General features: G+C 43.0%; 1 protein-coding gene across 2 annotated transcripts in view; it reads right to left on the bottom strand.

Moving 5' to 3' along the window:
- Window positions 1-806: 806 nt before the first annotated feature.
- The window catches only part of LOC135913112 (tumor protein p63-regulated gene 1-like protein), a 47,804-nt gene continuing 30,079 nt past the window's right edge, over window positions 807-18,531 (bottom strand). For both annotated transcript variants that reach the window (XM_065445785.2, XM_065445786.2), the window contains one exon: window positions 807-14,270. In XM_065445785.2, coding sequence (XP_065301857.1) covers window positions 13,977-14,270 — 294 coding nt within the window. In that variant the 3' untranslated portion in view covers window positions 807-13,976. The remainder of the gene's footprint in view (window positions 14,271-18,531) is intronic.

The following is an 18,531-nucleotide window of genomic DNA, read 5'->3' as shown; positions in this document are numbered from 1 at the left end:
ACAGGACACAAGAGAAGTGGACAACCTGAACTCGAACATTTCTGTTGTCCACTTCTCTTGTGTCCTGTCTGCACGCCTCACCTTTTCTTGCATAATGTAAGCTTTCCTCCCACTTCACTCCTTCCAAAAGAGGTATCATTCCCATCAGAGTGATTCCCTTCCTTATTACTTCCATGCATGTTTCCTTTCTGTATTTTCTGTTTTACTTGCAAAACGGTCCCCTATATAGGTATGTTGTTTGAAAGAATAAACATCTGGTTGTTAGCGCATTCGTCTGTCCCTTTCTCACATACTGTTGTTTGAGCTGTTCCTGTTCAAGTCATGACCAAAGCGCTTACCATGCCATACCCACTTTCCGAGGCGACTACAGTCAAACCTGGATATAACGAACTATTACGTGTAACAAACAGCTGTAAAATACCCTTGAAAATTTTTTAATGAAATTTTCATTTTGTATATCGAATTGACATATCAAAGTATTTTGTGATCCCCTTCAAGTTCAACGTATCTGGGTTCGACTCTATGTAAGACACATTGTTACATTATTTACAATGCAGTCATTGAACACTGTACAATAGAAGTGCTGACGCTGGGTTACACCATGCCGGAAATCCATCCGAAGGGACCCTGCAGAAAGCACTCAACATTTTTCGCCGTGTGAAACAAGGGGTACTGGCACTGTCTAAGCTGGTGAGCTAACGATCTAAGCCAGGGCACCAGAGTCTCTAGTGCCACTTCCAGTGCGGCAAGCACAGTTCGGTGCTCAATCGCAATAACGTGCATGGCGCAGCATGAATCCATCAAGGTCCACTCAAAATAACTTTATTTTTCTCGAAATAGAAATAAGAGGCTATGGCGAGAACGAGAGATTCATATAACCACACCAGAACAAGAAACAACAATGGTTTAAATAACATCATTCGATTACTTAGATATGTGCTCTATTTGGGATTTGCGGGAATGCGTTCGTCCATGCAGGCACCGGAAGAAAAGGCCGTGGAGTTGAACAGCAATCGGGGCATCAAGCTTTAAGGCATTAGCATTCACCTGGGTTTGTGTACCTCAGAGCACAACACAAAAGAAGGCAGACACAAGCAAGTGCTCTTAGCAAGCCAACTAATATGTGAACACGCTGGGAAGCTACGGATGGTAGGCTGACGCTTGTACAACATCAAACAATGAAATGCATCTCTATGCTACAGCACCAACCGGTGCATTCAGGGAAAGCAAACGCGGAAGAAGCGCATGACAGTGAAATTGATTCTGTCAAGCCCACCACACAGTTAATGCAGCCAGACAGTGTAAGGAAATACATCAGTAAGAGCACAGTGTATGCAAAGAAGCACTTTCAACAGTTGCGCTACATCTCCTAGCAACCACTGTGGCTCAATCGTTCAATGCTAGTTCGGTTACACTCTGTTCAATACCTAGCAGGCAATGCCCTGCAGAAGCTACAGAAGCTCTCGTGTCTTTGATCTCAATGCATGACGTGTATTTTTGATATGCGGTACCTGTCACAGATACCTCCATATAGTATTTAACTCCTGCAGCTAATGATCCGTCACCTCATACATTGTTTGTGCATTTTTGTGTGTCCAGTACATGATGTACTATGTACTGTTCACAAGCACCTGCATCAGACAATGCAAGTTGTGCAAGTTGTGCGGCCATACTAATGTGAAACTCCATCCGTTCCCAAGTACATTCAGATGGGCGTTGTTTTCTATGCACTAATTTCTTTGTAAACATGATTATAGCATATGGATTTACTGTTAAACTTCATTGTATACTAATACATTTGTTTTTATATGCGGTGTAGAAATTTTCGGTTGCAAATTCACTCTAGCTCTAGCCTTCACAGCGCCGCCTACTAAGTACAAAACAGAGTATATTGGAAAGCAAAGGACCCTGTCCTGCCCACATATCCACAAGAGGCATAAAGGATCCGTAGTCATTAACTAGCATTGTACATCTTATAAACTTTCCTTCTTATCGACACTATAATCATGTAGAGTCATCCGAGCCTTCCTTCCCCACACACTAAGTCTACCCCATTCATACTTGCAAGCATACCTTGGCTCAGCTAAGTCCACCGTGTAAGAACAGACAGCTCTCTCAACAATGCTTGCGAATCGGTTTGTTTCTTGTTCGTAGTTTTTTCTCTCTTGGGGCGCAAAAGCACAAGGGGAATTATTCTCCAGCATGAAAGCATGGAATTCTATGGCATGATCGCCATGATCATGTATAAAAATGCGAAGGAGCTCTGACAGAATGAAAATAGTGCATTCAAACAACCACAGCATTGCGTACTTTTCAACTTGAATGTGAGTGTCACTTTATTTGCTTAAATGATTGCTGCGAAGCCACAATTCAAGAATCCCTGGGCTAAGTCCAGGTTTCAGAACTTTCTGGTACGGCTTTATGGTAGCACGCAGAACAATGCAGAGGAAGGCAATTTTTAAGTTATTCATGATCACAACTAGTAATTGGCTCTCCGAATCGAACTCAATGTTATGTAGCTTGTGCTTATGCCTTATTTTTTCCCCAGAAAACTGTTCGCCAAGTTGAAGTGAGAGCACCTGCTGAGTTTAGAGCTGCCCCATCATGTTCATTATCAAATTATTAATAGTGCAGATTGTCCAGAACACATGCACTGGAGGAATAAAAGAGCAACTGCTCCATTTTTCAAGTTGAGCGCCAAAGGCAAGGGACTGCGGCTTGCCACGCCGGGTGCAGCAATTTGTGCGAGGTTAGCATGCATGCCGACTGTGCAATTAAGCTGCTTATAATATTACCTACTCTAAAATAGAGTAAATTCCAAGTTACTCCATTCAAGTTTGTTTTACGCCATGTAGTGTCCACATTGTCTACTGAATGCTAACATTGCATGCTGGGGCAAAAAGAAAGAAAACACAAGTACACAACAGCACAGACATTTCCCCATGCAGCAGATGTTAATATCTGCACAATGCACACGATAGCTAGAATAATGCTGCAGCAATTGTTTATGATGAGAACAGTGTGTAGAGAGAGGAACAAAATACTGCTTTGCACTCACAAGTGAGAAATTTTGAAGGTTCTTGTACATCCAAACAGAAAGGTGCGTGCAGCATGGACCGCACAATACATCTCTATCCTTGCTTGCACGCTGATGCATAATCGGGGCAACGTGTGGGAATTCTTGTTTGACAAACAACGCCTGCACATCTCAACACATGAAGGCAGAAAAATTACTGAAGTTCCCCAAGACTTTGTGCAATCCTGGATGACTACACTGTACATCAAGACTCGACAGGTGGTTCAGTAGGTAGTTCCTAGCGCTATTTACTGAATTTTTCTTCACAACGCCGTGAGCACCAATAAATAAAGAATTGCAAAGAGCTAGCAGAGCCACAGGAGAAGCAAGATCGCTCGTTATTAGGGCATTCTGCAGCAAAATATGCAAGCGATGGGCATCACACCACTAGCACATGGCAGAAAATGATGCCCTCAACAGTGCAGCACCCCTGCCGGCGGATAAAGGAAGCGTGAACACAGTCCCAGTCAGCACGCCTTGGAGACAGCTGACACCATTAAGACACCTGTCTATTCTTACACAGTGGCTAAGTCAAAGCGTCAAGTGGCCCCTGCAATGCCTTCCATGAATAGAAGCTCTTCATCACATCATTGTGGACTAGATTACACATATTTTAAAAATGCACATTTCTCAAAATCTTGCCCTCTATAAAGTTATTTGATTAAAAAGGAATGCAATACCCAGAAATAAAAACAGGAAAAGAAGAAAAAATCAACATGAGAAAAATAGTAACTCGTCTAATACAGAGAGTATGCATGTATGCGAAGACACGCATGCTATATGCAAAGCTTGCCCACAAACTAGTCTCTATAAAACATTCGAGTGCCATATTAAAGAACAGTGCAAAACTGAAATATTCAACCAGACGCTGAATCTGAAAGTCTAAGAAGACTGACATATATCCCAAATAGTAATTTGGAAATTCACACAGGCACCCAAGTGCAACTCGAGAAAATGGCAGTTTACAGAAATAATACCTCATCCATTATACATCTTTCCAGCTCTGGCACAAAGTTTCAAACGAGTACGACGTGGCACACTATGAAGCGTAATAAAACGAAAGCAAGCGAGCCCTCTAATTAGTGCCCGTACATTTCACAGGACCAGCAACTGGAACCTCTCCACTTTCAGCTAGAGGTTATCTCATAAACCTAGACAATGTATTAGCAATGTATAATATCTCATGAATAATAAACGGACTGAATGCACAACAACACAGAGGTGATTTTAAAACAAAATACTAAAGTGTAGCAGCACATAACAAAATTATGCATGTGGCTTAGGCAGGCAAAAGTTACATGTACAAAATGGCAAACGTCTTTTGATGATATACAGCTGCTACAAGAGAATTATCGATAACCTTGGCAACATTCTTTCTTAGCACAAAAGCCTTATAACAATTGAATGCTAGATGAGATTCTCATGCTGAAAACTTATCAGTGCCTGTTATGACATAAAGCACTTCAATTGCAATAATGGTGCCTTATATCACTGTACTTCTACAAAGTGCTTGAAGCCAAAGAGTGTTCAAAAATGTTATGCCATAATATTTAACTAGTCTTCATCTCCAAGTGAAACGACTGGATAGTCTGAAGCGTTCTAGATAAAAAATATGCTCAGCATAGCAAAACCAAAATATTAAATGTCACTGTTTTGTCAAATATTTAGTATTACCGAGACAAGTGAACATGTTTTTGTTTTAAAGACTGTGTTACATAAAAAAAAACATTTTGTACAGGGGGTGACTAGACAACAAAACAACTTGAAAAAGCATAAAAAGTCGCAATTAGGCATGCTCTCGTTTGATTGAAATACACTTGTAACATTGACACTATGAATCTTATTGTTGCAACTCCTGTGTTCCTGCAGAATTTTCTGTACAAGTTAGCTGGAGAAATAGGATAGGGGATGGGCTGTGCAATGATTTTCATGTTTCACTGGCCCAAAACGATTGGAATTTCACATTGACAAGGCAGTAGACCATCGGGCCATCAGACCATAAGTGACAATAGGGCATTGTACATAACGTGCTAAAACTAGAAGTACATGTGATCTACAACAGTGGGAATCAACATAACGTCAACATTGAGGCATTTCCCCTTGTGTAAGTCTTTAATATCAACACACAAAGGAACAGGAGCAAGGGAGCAGATTGAGAATGACCACATCTTGCTGCATACAAGTTGAAATTTTTCTGTGCAACCAGTTTAAGCACTCTTGAATGACAGTCCAGCAAAAGGAGCAATGCTCTGTATGCAGGGAGTACTGGGATTCAGAACCAATCATCAATGATGAAATAATAAAGGAGAAACATTAAGGTCACACAGATGCTCTGGCACAATAAGCAAAGATTCACAAGATACAATTGTGTGTCATGTAAACAGCGTTTCCTGTGATGCAAAGATAAAGCTCAACTTGGCACATTCCTCCAGCTGTACCACACTGATGCCAAAAATAAGAGCAAAGCAGCGAGGACTGTCAGATATGACACATAGAGCCAAATGCTTGTCACAAGGTATGTACAAATGTAATCACCCATGTACCCAACAGACCTCAGCCAACAAATCAATGCACAGGCAAAAGGCAGTCTGCCAAAAGCTACCAAGCCACCTCGTGCATGAGCAGACATGTCATTAGGCTGAGCACGGGACACAAGTGGGCCCTAATTAAAAAGAAGCAAAAGACTTCGTTGAAACAAAACAGTGCATGCAGCATGTATATTACAAATATATGTGTATTGCAGTGCTGTACATTGTTGGCGTCAACACTGAGAGCCCTTCTGAATTCCGTGCATCAGGTGAGTGAACAGCAGCCTCACAAGGCAGCTTGAAGACAGGTTTTATGTCTTCATAGCTTTCTATTTAAATTACCCAACTGTAACAAGCATGTGACGCCCCGTTGGGCATAATCTTCATTGGCCCGCCAGGCTCGGTGACCTGCCAGGCTCGGTAGGCAACATTGGTCACCACACCCAATAAACACCGACGATCACAGCTGCTCGGCAGTCAGACAGACATTTCTGTCAAATTATTTAGCATCCAGAGACACATACTGCACACTCGCTAAGTGGCTTTGAAACTTTCAACAGAAACTGCGTGAGGTGACACAACACCACTGCCAAAATGACAGCCTCCTGCAATAAGCTCATGCATTAGGATAAACGCTTAGTAAAAAATCTGCACATCAGCATCTTCCACGGCTGCAAAGCCTCCGTAAAACAGAATAAGTGCTGTATAAAGTGTTTGTCTCGCAACCAACTACAAAGAGAGGAACTAAATGTTTTTGATGCCCCACACAGTGGAAGTGCCAGTTCAAACTAACCGGGCACAACACCACCATGGTATATCAGCAAATAGGTGGCCTACAACATGACAGGGCAATGCACCATTACAGCTTATGTAAAAACCTTCCTAAGCATTAAACTAGAAATTCTACATGCCGTCATACAGGAACAAACCATAGAGCTTCCCCCTAAACGTGTTGGAATGAAATCTGGTGCTGTTAATTTGGCCACCGTGGGCATAGCAGTGGATGTAGTAGATAGATCGTCATTGTTATGGCTTCAGATGTTCTTGTGACTTCGTTTGTTATGCTTAACATTCCTAAATTTCCGAGCCATCATATTTAAAAAAAAAAAAGATGTGAAGGCAACAATTTCCTGCACGCATGCACAACCATGGCAAATTAGCACGTCTATAATGCAATGTTTCCTCGAAAGCGATCCATTTCCAGAGTCGCAAAGTCATTTTAAGACAAAAGGATGAAGTTAGGCAAATCCACGTATGCATGACACATTCTTGCCAAGCTGTATGAACTGCCACATTTGTAGCTACTGCAGACGCTACCACAAGATTTTCACGCAGCGATTTTTGTACCAAACTCTATGGAATAAACAATGTTGTCATCGCTTGCTCAACGTATAAAAGCTTTTGCTCCTCACAGTTTCTCAAGCTTAACAGGGGCTCATAACAGATATTCAAGGGATGAAAAAATGCTGGTTAAAGCTGTAACATTTTTATGGACGCTACACTTGTCAACCATAAACAAAAGCAAATCTGCAAAATTACAGTGCATCTCATTCAGATCATTTAAAGCAAGATCACAGCAAAACGGGCTCGTCATATGAAGTTCGCTCAAATGCAAACAGCTGATTCAATGAGCATGCCCCACCACAATGGCAGCTTCACGTTGCCTAAATATGCTGCAGAAGGCTAGCATATTAGATAGCACACGTACCAATCTCATGGTGTGAACAAATATGTCCAGCTAAAGGTGTTTAATCTATTACCAAGTGATTTGATGTTTCCAGGATAGAAGCATACAAATCTGCAGCTAGCATCTTGCATCCACTCAAAGCATGTACTATACATCCATCACAGAACTGTTAGAGCATCAAGCACTCAGTTTGCAGGAGCGGCCAGTTGTAAACGTCAATGACAACAAACGGCAGTAAACCTCTGTAAGTAGGTGGCTTTGTAATTTGTAAATGCAGCCAAGGAATATACTTATATCATCATGGGAAACAAAAATCAATAGGATTTCACTTCAGTAGAGATTCATACTAACGCATACATCACACAATATTATACAGGTGCTGAAAAAAATTGGAAGCTATGCTGACAGCCAAAATATATTGGGCCTTTCAAGAAACGAAAACCTCAAGAACAATTGACATTAAAGGGTTTTGAAAGCCACAGGGATATGACCGAAGCATCTCTGCCAACGTGCTCACTACTCACACAGAAGCCAGAGCTTTCTTCTTCTTTTTTGTAAAAAAAAACAAAACAATTGCCATGACAGTGGCTGGCTGAACATGCTAGAACAGCTCATGTTGAAATGTCACTACTTTTCTCCCAGTTCGCTGAAACTAGGCAAATGGGGAAGGTCTTCTTGTTGCACATGGACAAAGGCCATCTGCACATTACAGAATTTTCACAAGTTTGCTTAATCAAACTCCAGATAAAGCACGTGAAAGCTTCCCCCCTCTCTTCATTCTGGTCGAAAATCTTATTCTTTGTCCTACGATTTCAATCAAAGGGTCACATACACTAGTACAAGAAAACGCATGGTTAGTATTCTGCCATTAATTAGTCCTAAGACGTTCATTAATGCCCACTAACAAATTTTCTTAGGACTAAACATACACCCAACTTACTATATCAGCCACTACTGTCTGATAAAGGAAAATAAATGTTGCAGTCATGCTAATGGCTTTATTACTGGATAGGTGTTCTCTTTAACAGGGAACTGTACTGTTCATTTGCTCATTTTAAAGATTTGGAGGCACCAAAAGGTTGACACGCAGCAGGGCAACAGTACTAATAAAGGAACAGAGACAAGCACATGTCATTTACTTCACTACAGGCAGGCATTGCACCGAGTAAAGCTTGAAACTGCAAGCAGGCAGACAAACTTCAATGTCGTTCTGCTCAGTTTCAATGCATTGATGGGAAAGAGCCTTTGCTGTGCAGTGCTCACAACACTAACTTCCGGCACAGCACACCTACAGAGCAAGAGTTACTATACGCAAGCTTTGAAGCCAGTGAGGACAGCCTGTCAGGCTGTCAAGTCTAACCTCTTGCTGCCACAAGGCTGCCTGTGACGTTGGCACTAAAGGAGATTGCCAACACAACTGCTAAATCACAACTGAACGCTTTCCTGAAGAAAGCTACATACATATTTGACTAGTGCCATATAGAACTTACAGGTTATTACATATGTCAAACACATCAAACATATGCACTGGTGCTTGTATCAGGTTCAACAATGAAAAAGAAAATTGTGAGACAACTAAAACCTGCGATTGGATCTCCACGATGCTGATCCCTGAATATGCAACATACAGGGTGACTCAAAAGAAACGCAAAATTAGAAAGAAAATATGTAACTCTAAAAGCACGGACGATAGTTGCATTATGCGGTTTTCACAAAAATGCTTACAAAGACAAGATTTTTTTTCTAACAGCAAGAAAGTTTAATTGCTTGTAGAGCTACATTTATTGCCAGCAGGTAGTGCCATAATGCGATGCAGTGGTGTAGCAAGATATCTTCTTCTGTGGGGGGGGGGCACTCACTTGAACGAGAGTAAGGAGGGGGCAATGCACGTGCCTGGTGTGCCACCTCCTGGCTACGCCACTGGCATGGTGTTCCACAGTACAAATTACTGACACAATCGGCAGCTATTGGTGGGATGTGTAATCATTCTTGCAGTAAAATGCTTTGCTGTAAAATCACTGGATTTTTAAGCATGAATACTCTTTCTTTTTTGCTACAATTCCATATTGTTACTCGAATATATTGCCGAATGCTGCATGTAATAGGGGCTGGTAGTGGGGTTGTCAAGGCGCTTCGTTTTTATCATTTTGAGAGGATGATTTGCCGCAAGGCCCACACGGGAAATAAAAGGAACTCAAACAAAAGCCAGTAACTCTGCATTGTGCAAGAAGTGCAACGATTTTTCTGCAAACCTATTGTCCGGCACCCAACGGGTACACTTTCCAGGTTCATCTGGCTTCAGCACAGTTTTTCTTTAGATCTTGAGTCCAATCGCCCTAAGGGAAACTTTTTCCTCGGGTCTCGCCATGTAATCAATGGGCAAATAAACAAATTTCAAACTAAACTTTGAATCTCATGCTCTTCTGCAGACACGTTTGTGAAAACTGTATCATGGCACTATCTATACCTTTCCAATGATCCCTACTCCTTCTGTTACACTTGAATCACCCCTCATTACACGTCATATGTTCGAAAATAACACCATCAGCTGTGAGTCAGCATTCGCATGTGCCTCCTACCCCTTTGTCTTTCTTGTTGTATCGCAATGTTTCAATTGTTCTTAATAGTGACCTTCGAACAACTGGCCCAAGTGGTACAACTGGCCCAACTGGCCCTGCTTGTGGTACTGCTCCCATGATCACTCAGACCACTTAGGTCACAATCTCCCAACAACGTCAATATGCAACGATGAAATGGATTCTTTCTGTGCTGGAAATTATGTCTTACATTTACCCAAAAATGAAACACTTGAGAATGTACACAACCATCATTATGGTGGCGAGAATGTGCAGTTACCCAACACCGAAACAGCGATTCTCATAACACACTCGCTCAAGAATACACTGAGAAACAATTATGCACATCCCGTTTTAGCCATCACAATAGAAATGTTCACATGTACACGCAACAACGTATGCCCATCACCCCTCAAGACAGACAGGGAGCGATGCATTGCTCAACAAAACACTCTCATTACCACTGACGACGAAACATAACCTTTTGATTTGTGGCTGCAGAAGTCACACATGGGCTAAACTACCTAGCAGTGTCTTAGTGTGGTAAAAGCCTGATGAATAAATAATCGTTAGGGCGTACTGACACAAAGCGCATGGACAGCAACACGTGCAAACAAAAAGCACTCGCATAAATATTAACATCTCTCCAACACAAAACTGAACGAGCGAATAGGACCTATCACCTAGGCAAGGTATCAAGCATCAACAGCTTTCACAAAAATGTTTTCCAAACTTTTCTGCTAAGTGAAAGAACCAGGGGGTAAGGTGGCTGCTGAAATAAGGATGCTCCATTTCTTGCAGTAAGGCTTCCTGCAGATGACCAGCGAAGCTATGAAATGTTATTACTGCCATACATTCATATTTTTCAGTGCTTAGGCACGAAAGTATCCCCTTTCTCACATTAACAAAATCAGCAATTTATCAGAGGTTGGCACATTGCAGCTCTATTAAAGCCCTTTAATAAATGGCTCACCAAGTAACCTACCAACTACGGAATGCACTGCCTCAACCATAAAAAAGAAAAGAAGAAAAAAGAAATGAGTATCACGTGGGCGAAAAACATGGCAAGTCCGAACGCTTTTAACATGTGAACAACCCAACTTTCTGTCACCGTCCTGAGTGCGGCACATAAATCGCACTGCCAGGCTCTTTAGAGCGCTGGTTTCACACCCAGCTAAAATACACTGCCACATTGCGCACAAGGCTGAGGGTCAGCGCGGCACATAAGTCAAGGGTAAACTGCATCAAGGACATATAAAAAGCAATCACAGCAAGAAAGGGACCATAAATGCTCAAGAGTTGAAAAGAGCTGGCATGCCTCGTTGTGTTACCACAGGAAAGACGTGGGACGAGACACGAGGTGTACGCCTCAAGAGAACAGGGGTACCAAAACCGGTCGTCCCATTGGAAGGGCGATGTAACTTGCAAGCACCGAAGTCGTTGCACTGGAAGGCCCGCACAAGCACCACCTTCTGGCAATTACAGCAAATGCACCGATGACAGCAGACATTCAGAAGCAACAGTTTACATCGGCACTTAAAGAGCAGCAGCGCATCTACTAACGGTACAGCCAAGTGGCTCTTACCGTGCTCCGAATCGATTTGCAGCAATACAGCAGCCTTTCGTCATTTGAGCCAGCAAAAGCATGCTTGGAATGAACGTTCAGCTGCTCCCAGAGCTATTGAAGAAGCCATGTTATTTGAATTTGTCTTATTTTGGTTGTGCTCCCATCTTGAAGGGGGCAGTGCAATAGCAAGATAGTAGCTCTAAGAGCTGTAGTGAGCGAGATAGTTCTGATAGCTATCTCTCATAGCTCTGGGAGCTATCGGAGACACCACATTATCAGCATTTGGTCATATTTTGATTGCGCTCCTCTCCTGGAAGGGGGAGCACCATCGAGTACTCTGAAATAGAGCATGGCGCTCTGAATGAACTACGTGAATGTGTTCCGAGCGCTCGACTTTAACTAGCCGTATGTAAACCACACCACGAAATGCTCGAAAGTGACTAATCAAATGTACCATTAGTAATGCCCTTTCACTGAAGGCCAAATCCCATATTCTACTGCATCTGCTCACAGGCTGGAGAAGCAAAGAAAAAGGCATGAGAACAAAGTGGAGCTTGAAATGCAAGCCTTTCTGTCAACATCAGTTTCACAGTCATCCAGGTTCAGGAATCAGACATTAAATAGAGCAGGAGAAACAACTTACAAGCAGTTAGTTAATAGACATATAACACCAACGAAAGCTTGTGGATTACAACAGCCACAAATGAGCAGGCAACCAAATTTTACACTTAAGTACTGCCCCCACAATACACCTCCAAAATTCAGGTTGCACAGTGACACCGAAAGGAAAATGCACTTTTCTCACAGCCTCCAAGGTGCGCACATGCCTGTGGGCATTGCTATGCAAGATGTTCACAAAGACAGTTAGCATGTAACTGAACAATTAGAATTACGACTACCGCGATACATACCCACAACACCGGCATGACATTGATGGCTGCGCCTGCTGACATCATCAGGCATCACATCGACAACGGCCAAGAATCAACACTGTGGTGTCCTTGCCACCATATTGAACGCATTTCAAAAGCAAGTGCAAATCTTAGACAAATGGTTTTTCTATACATACATAACCTACTAGCCACAGAGAGCAACGATAGCAGCCTGGCTTATGAGCCGCCTCTCTGTCTGCAGACACTGCTGCAATGCATACTGCAGTTTTTGTCATAGACACAACTTCAGGGCTTAACACTTAACATGAGGGCAGCCTTTTCAATATGACAACATGCAGCATGAGATGCCTGTCTGCTCTTCCACTAAGTCAATGACTTAACGAGCCTTTGTTGTGTGCTCTCATTTGGAATGTCTCAGGCAACAAAGCCTGCACACAGGCCCAGCCTAGATAGCAAACAATACGGTGTCTCAAACGCTTGCACATGGCACAGCAAAAGCTCTAGTGCAAATCAATCAAGGGCTCCACAATGAGCACAGCTAGTCTGACTTACACTTTGGGGTCGCACCTGTTGCACAACTCCACCAGTCACGTTACAAACCATTCCCCTAGCCCACCAGCCAAATTCACAAAACCTCAAATATGAGGATAAGGAATCCAAAATGCTTCACAGTGGAAAGCGTAAGCACGGTTCACACCAGTTCCCACACGAGCAATAACAAGAAAGACACATTCTAGAGGCTCGTAATGTGAACAGCCTCTGCCCACTTAGCAAACACCACTTTACTGATTGCCATCGCCTCCCTGAATTTTCAACAAACACTGCTTGAAGCTGCATTTGGTCAACGCTGGCACATCTCCTGGACATGGTGGATCACCCCTGACACGTCCCCACGCTAAATTGAACATACATGAGTGCTGAGAGCAGTCGGCACAGGGTCCAGCAAAAATGCATACAGCTCCTTTCTGTGTGGAATGATGGTTCCAATTACCTTCAAGACAACGCTCATCACTTCTTGCATTCTTTTTTTTCTCATGGTCCCCGCTGTCTGATCCCATCCTCTGCACAACAGACTCATTCAAAAGCCGCAAGTAATCGAAGCCCAGTGCTACCCTGCACTGGCTGGCAACCACAACCAGATCTGCCTGCCTACTCGCACATTCTTGGCAACCCCGGGGGTGTACATGACATGCGTATATCATCGCTTCGTGTCAACTCATGTACGCGACGTAGTGAAGAAAAAGTGTTGGGGCCTAAACCGCTGGGTGGCACCTGTCATGCCACCTGGTCTTCATTTGTTCTTCCATACTGCCGCCACCAATGTAACTCCCAATTCTGTCTCAAGTTCCCTGCATTCCGTCTGCCTGAATGCGGAGTTTCTGTTTCACCATCAACAGTTTACATCAAACCAGCCGTTTGCTTTCACCGCACAGTTTTTCAGTCAACCACCCGCCACTCGAGGCCTAATTTATATGCTCAGTTTCGTTGGGCTGCTCCACATCCTGTGGCCTTCTGCACACAGGCATAGTTCTGCTCACTCACTCGGCAGCTCACGTCCACCCGGTCATTCACTCCGTCGATGGCGCTTGTGCTGCTCCGCCAGCACTGTGACCAGAGCAGGAGACGGCAGAGCAACAAAAGCGCGGAGCTCAGAAGCTGACCTTGCCACGCGCCTTGAAGAAGCCCAGTTGGGTGGTGTTGTGGAAGGCCGCGGCCACGCCCAGGTAGCTGCACACGACAATAGGCTCGTACAGGACGCGGCACGGGGTGCAGCGCACCAGTGACGCAGGTGGCGCCTGCGCAGCATCCAGCTGCGTCACTGCCTCGACCAGGGCACGCGAAAAGAGGCCCACATCGTGGTGGGAGCTGCCCACCGGGGTGGTCCGCAGGTGATGCGATGTGAACGTCACCCAGGGGATCTCGCGGCACCATGGGTTCCAGTCCTGCGAGGGGTTTGTAAGGAAATAAAACAGATCAGTTCACATACATATTTTCTCCACAAATGCGATGCACAAAAACATGTCTGCACAGATTAAGGAGCATGTTTCTACGTCACAAAGAGCATTTTACATTGCCACACCTACATTGTTTAGCTTCTCAATGGGGATTGTTTTCTCCCCGATTGTCACTGATATCGATTTGTTGCTTTGTGGAAGGTGTGCATTACTGCACGGGAAATTCTCAAATGTTGTCGTGGACTTTATGGCCAAGAGAGACTCGGCTAATGAGACTGCATGATTGACATGAATGTTGTTGTACATTCTCGAATGGAAGCAAGCTGAAACGATTATTCCGGAATACATTGCACTTATTGTATAACAAGCAGACTGGACCCATGGATCAGATTTCTATGACCAAGGACTGTGTCACTGTTCTCATGCTTTGTGTGCTGTTTGATCTTTGGGCATAAGTTTGCCCAATAAATAGATTCGTGACTCATTGTTTTGACCCTGCCTCTTTCTTCACCATCACAACAACGTCACATTATTTCCGTTACACAATGTGAGGGATCACAAACCTAAATGGGTGTTTGAAGAGCGAAGTTTTCTGCATGAATTTATTAGGAATACAGTTAAAACTCAATCTAAAGAAACCAAGTTCCCAATCTAATGAAGAAGTTTTCATTCCCCGGCAGGTACCCACAGGATTCAATGTTGTCATCAACCTGCATTAACGAGACTAACTTGGCCAAAATCGATTTAATGAAGTTTTTCCTGAATTATGTGAGTAAAGAAAGGCCGTGACTTCTAATTTTGACACAGATGGGCTTTTCTTCAAGTGTGTGCTCTAAATCTATTGTGTTAAACCATCTAGGCGCTCTAGTCATGGCCCTAGCTTTATTTTGATTGATGAGACTGCACGCCGCGCCCATGCACAGAACAGCGGACTGAACTCCACCTCGGTAGGGGCGGCGGTGCTTGCTTTCATTATTTCATGGCGACAGGTGACTAGATTAACAGTAAATACAATGCCACAGTAGCTTTTGCGTTTGGCTACTTTACAATTTTAGATTTCGCAGGAGCAAAAAATTTCTTTCTCAATTTTACAAATTTCCCGATTTAGTGAAATAATTTAGTGTAGTTATCACTTCGATAAACTGAGTTTCAACTGTATTGTACAAAGGCAATCGTTGAATAGTGAATTGAATATCAATATTTCAAACTTCTAAACATACATTTCGTGGAGTCTGTTGGACAACAAAAGGTTTATTTATGTTATTTGATACATCATATGCCATTGCCAACTGCATTCCAGCTCAAGTGAGAAGCTTTGTAAATAAGAAACAAAGGAGAGGTGGTCGTATGTGGTGAAACATGACAATGAGATAGTACTGAAACAAAAAAAGAGCACGTCACCACTGGCGCACAATACAGTGTAGTGCTAGTTCAAGGCACTACGTGTAATAGCACAGCACATGAATTGTTTTTAAGGAATCCAAATGCGGTGATACCAAACAAAAATGACAATTTGCTTTGCCTAAATCGAGACAGTAAACTTGTCGGCTGCTTAAAGTGGGACATGCTTATATAACAATTGGAAACCATATTACATGAGTGATTTCCTTAATTTGTTTGGTCAGGAACTGGTCTGTCTGCACAAAAACCTGCAGCAGCACCATTTGTAAGTGACCCTACTTGCATCAGCCTTTTTCGCTATAGACTACGAAGATATTTATTTTTCCTGGTGTAGTATTCCAACGAAACAAATACTCGACAATTTCGAATTGTGAACTCTCGAATCAAATACGTATCGAATAGCAAGATCTGTTTGATTTGTATTGGATACTTCGAATATCCGTACGCATCTACAAATTTGAATTCGTTTATTTATTTCAAGGTAGAAATATGATGTCATTCTAATCCAATTTAACAAAGAAACACCATTTCCATAACCACAATCAGCAAAAAAATATATATATTATATATATGTATTACCTCAGTTTCACCAAAAAGTGCAAGGCAGTAAGAGTGATAGTCTAATGAACTGTTGTGCACAGTAGGACCGGTACTGTCCAACACAGTATCGGTGAGGGCGATTCTCTACCCAGTGTCAACCTAATGCAATGTTATACATTGTTTTGCAAATTTCAGTTCTTTCTGCTAAGTCATTAAAACTTATAACCTGCCTCATTAAAACTGTAAAGCATTGACGATGGGTGAAAATACTTTTTGCTGCACTCTGCAGACCTTGTCACAAAGCCTCATACAGTGAAAGCTTGTTAAACCATAGATGGTTGGAGCATGAAAGAAGTATATATACTAAATATACTATACTAAATATACTATATACTGCTTAACGGAAATAGCATGAGATCACCCACTTACCTGTCAGAAACGAAACTCAGAGAGGGTGCGATGAAAGGGCAAAACATGCAATATTTATTCACTTCAGGCGATAAAAGTCTGCTATTTTCATTTTTATTTGATGCCGTGGCAGCCTAGCAACGATGACAGCGGCCTCAAACTTGCTGAAGCTGCAAGCCACCTTTTCACACAGGCCCTTCTTCTCGGCAAACACTCGCAAGGCAGACTCCTTGTTGGCGTTGCATATTCTCCGTGTGCGGGTGCGGCAGCGCTGCTGAAGTTGTGGTGCGTCTTTTTCATTGCGGGGTGCTGTTCTGCATCGAGGCGACTGCATTCATGACACTGACATGATGTGCAGTTTCTACTTCTGTTGGGCCTGAATCGCTAGTGCTCTTTCCGTGTCATCCTCATCACTGTCGTTAGGCGACAGTCTGGCAACAACACAGGCAATGATCGCAAAAAGCCAAACCTCGTAGCCGACATCTTTTCGCGGTTGCAGCAGCGCTGCCGAGCGAATTCTTTGCATTCCAAATGCCACACACCGTAGTCAACAGTAGATGCCTGTCATGTGCCAGCGCCACCTTCTTCGTGCCACGTTCAATAGCACGAACGATGTCTAACTTTTCTTCTATGATGAGCCCCCGGTGCTTTTTTTCAGAGCTTCGGCATGACGCGAGTCTTTGCTTGCCCAACACCGAAATGATGTTGATTTGGCTTCACGCGCAAATGCACAGGGCGCTTGGAGGCCACTGTTCCGATCTCTGAGGCTTGTTGTTCTGACAGGCTGCCCGATGGGGACGACGCACCGCCATGATTGCGCGATGAAAAGCAGAAACACTATGAGTTAACCGATATGTATGCAATAAGCTGCTACAGTTTATGTGGATACAAAATGGCCACAGAGTCAGGGATTTGGCTTTACTACTTTTAAAACGAAATTACTGTTTAAGCGGGTGCAGTTTAACGAGCTTTTACTGTACTTTCATGGTGCTGCAACATTTATGCGAGGCCACCCACCAATGTGAGCACTCACACTCCCTAGGAAGTTATTCGCCGGTGGGAGTATTCCATCACATCAACGGCCATGCATGCGAGCATGGCCGTTGTTTGCTCACAATAGGTAACAGCCAAGTATGGTTACAATTCCACGAAGATATTTTAGTGCTTTCCTCTATCAGGTCGAACTCAAACAGCATAAGAAGGCAGCGAAAACAAAGAAGTGTGGTTCGTGGTACTCACACAACATGGCCGGCAGATCGGTTTTGGCAAACCAAACAAGCCAGATCTCTTGTCTCAAAGCAATGTTTGTACAGTACATTATGGAACTCCTAGCATGGATAAGAGACAAAGTACCACAGAGCATTTTTGGAACAACTGGTGGTGCTTATAAAGAAACGCTGGAATCCCCTGATGCAAAGTGGGGTGCCTTAGGAAAGCAAAGAAGCTTTGTTGCGTGCATAGAATCAAACCTAAATACATCAAATTCCATTATTCTGACCCTTATGGGACCGACGAAATTGATCGAATTATCTGGCGGATTCAAATAAACAAGGTGCGGCAAAACTGCCAAAACACAATGCCGATTCATTTGATAGTACTTACCCAATCCTAATACACCCCTGAATCAAACGCACATGCACTCTCTATGTGCCCAAAGTAGAAGAGTAATGTACAGATTACATTGAAGCTTCCAAACAAAGTAGAAATCTAAATATCTAATTTTTAGCAAGAAAACTGGGGAAGGATCTAATATGTATTGCACCAAGGGGGCCGGATTTTTAAAGTCAACTTTGCCATAATACACCAATGTACAGTAAAACATACAAACAACACGAAGGCAGTTTGATTTTATATCCGTTAGCATCGTGCAGGCAATCTTCAGCTGAATTTAATAGTTTTT

Source organism: Dermacentor albipictus, chromosome 2 (genome assembly GCF_038994185.2).
Source record: "Dermacentor albipictus isolate Rhodes 1998 colony chromosome 2, USDA_Dalb.pri_finalv2, whole genome shotgun sequence".
Lineage (NCBI taxonomy): Eukaryota > Metazoa > Arthropoda > Arachnida > Ixodida > Ixodidae > Dermacentor > Dermacentor albipictus.
Note: the sequence above shows the minus strand (reverse complement) of the source record. Positions and strands in the feature narration are given on the sequence as shown.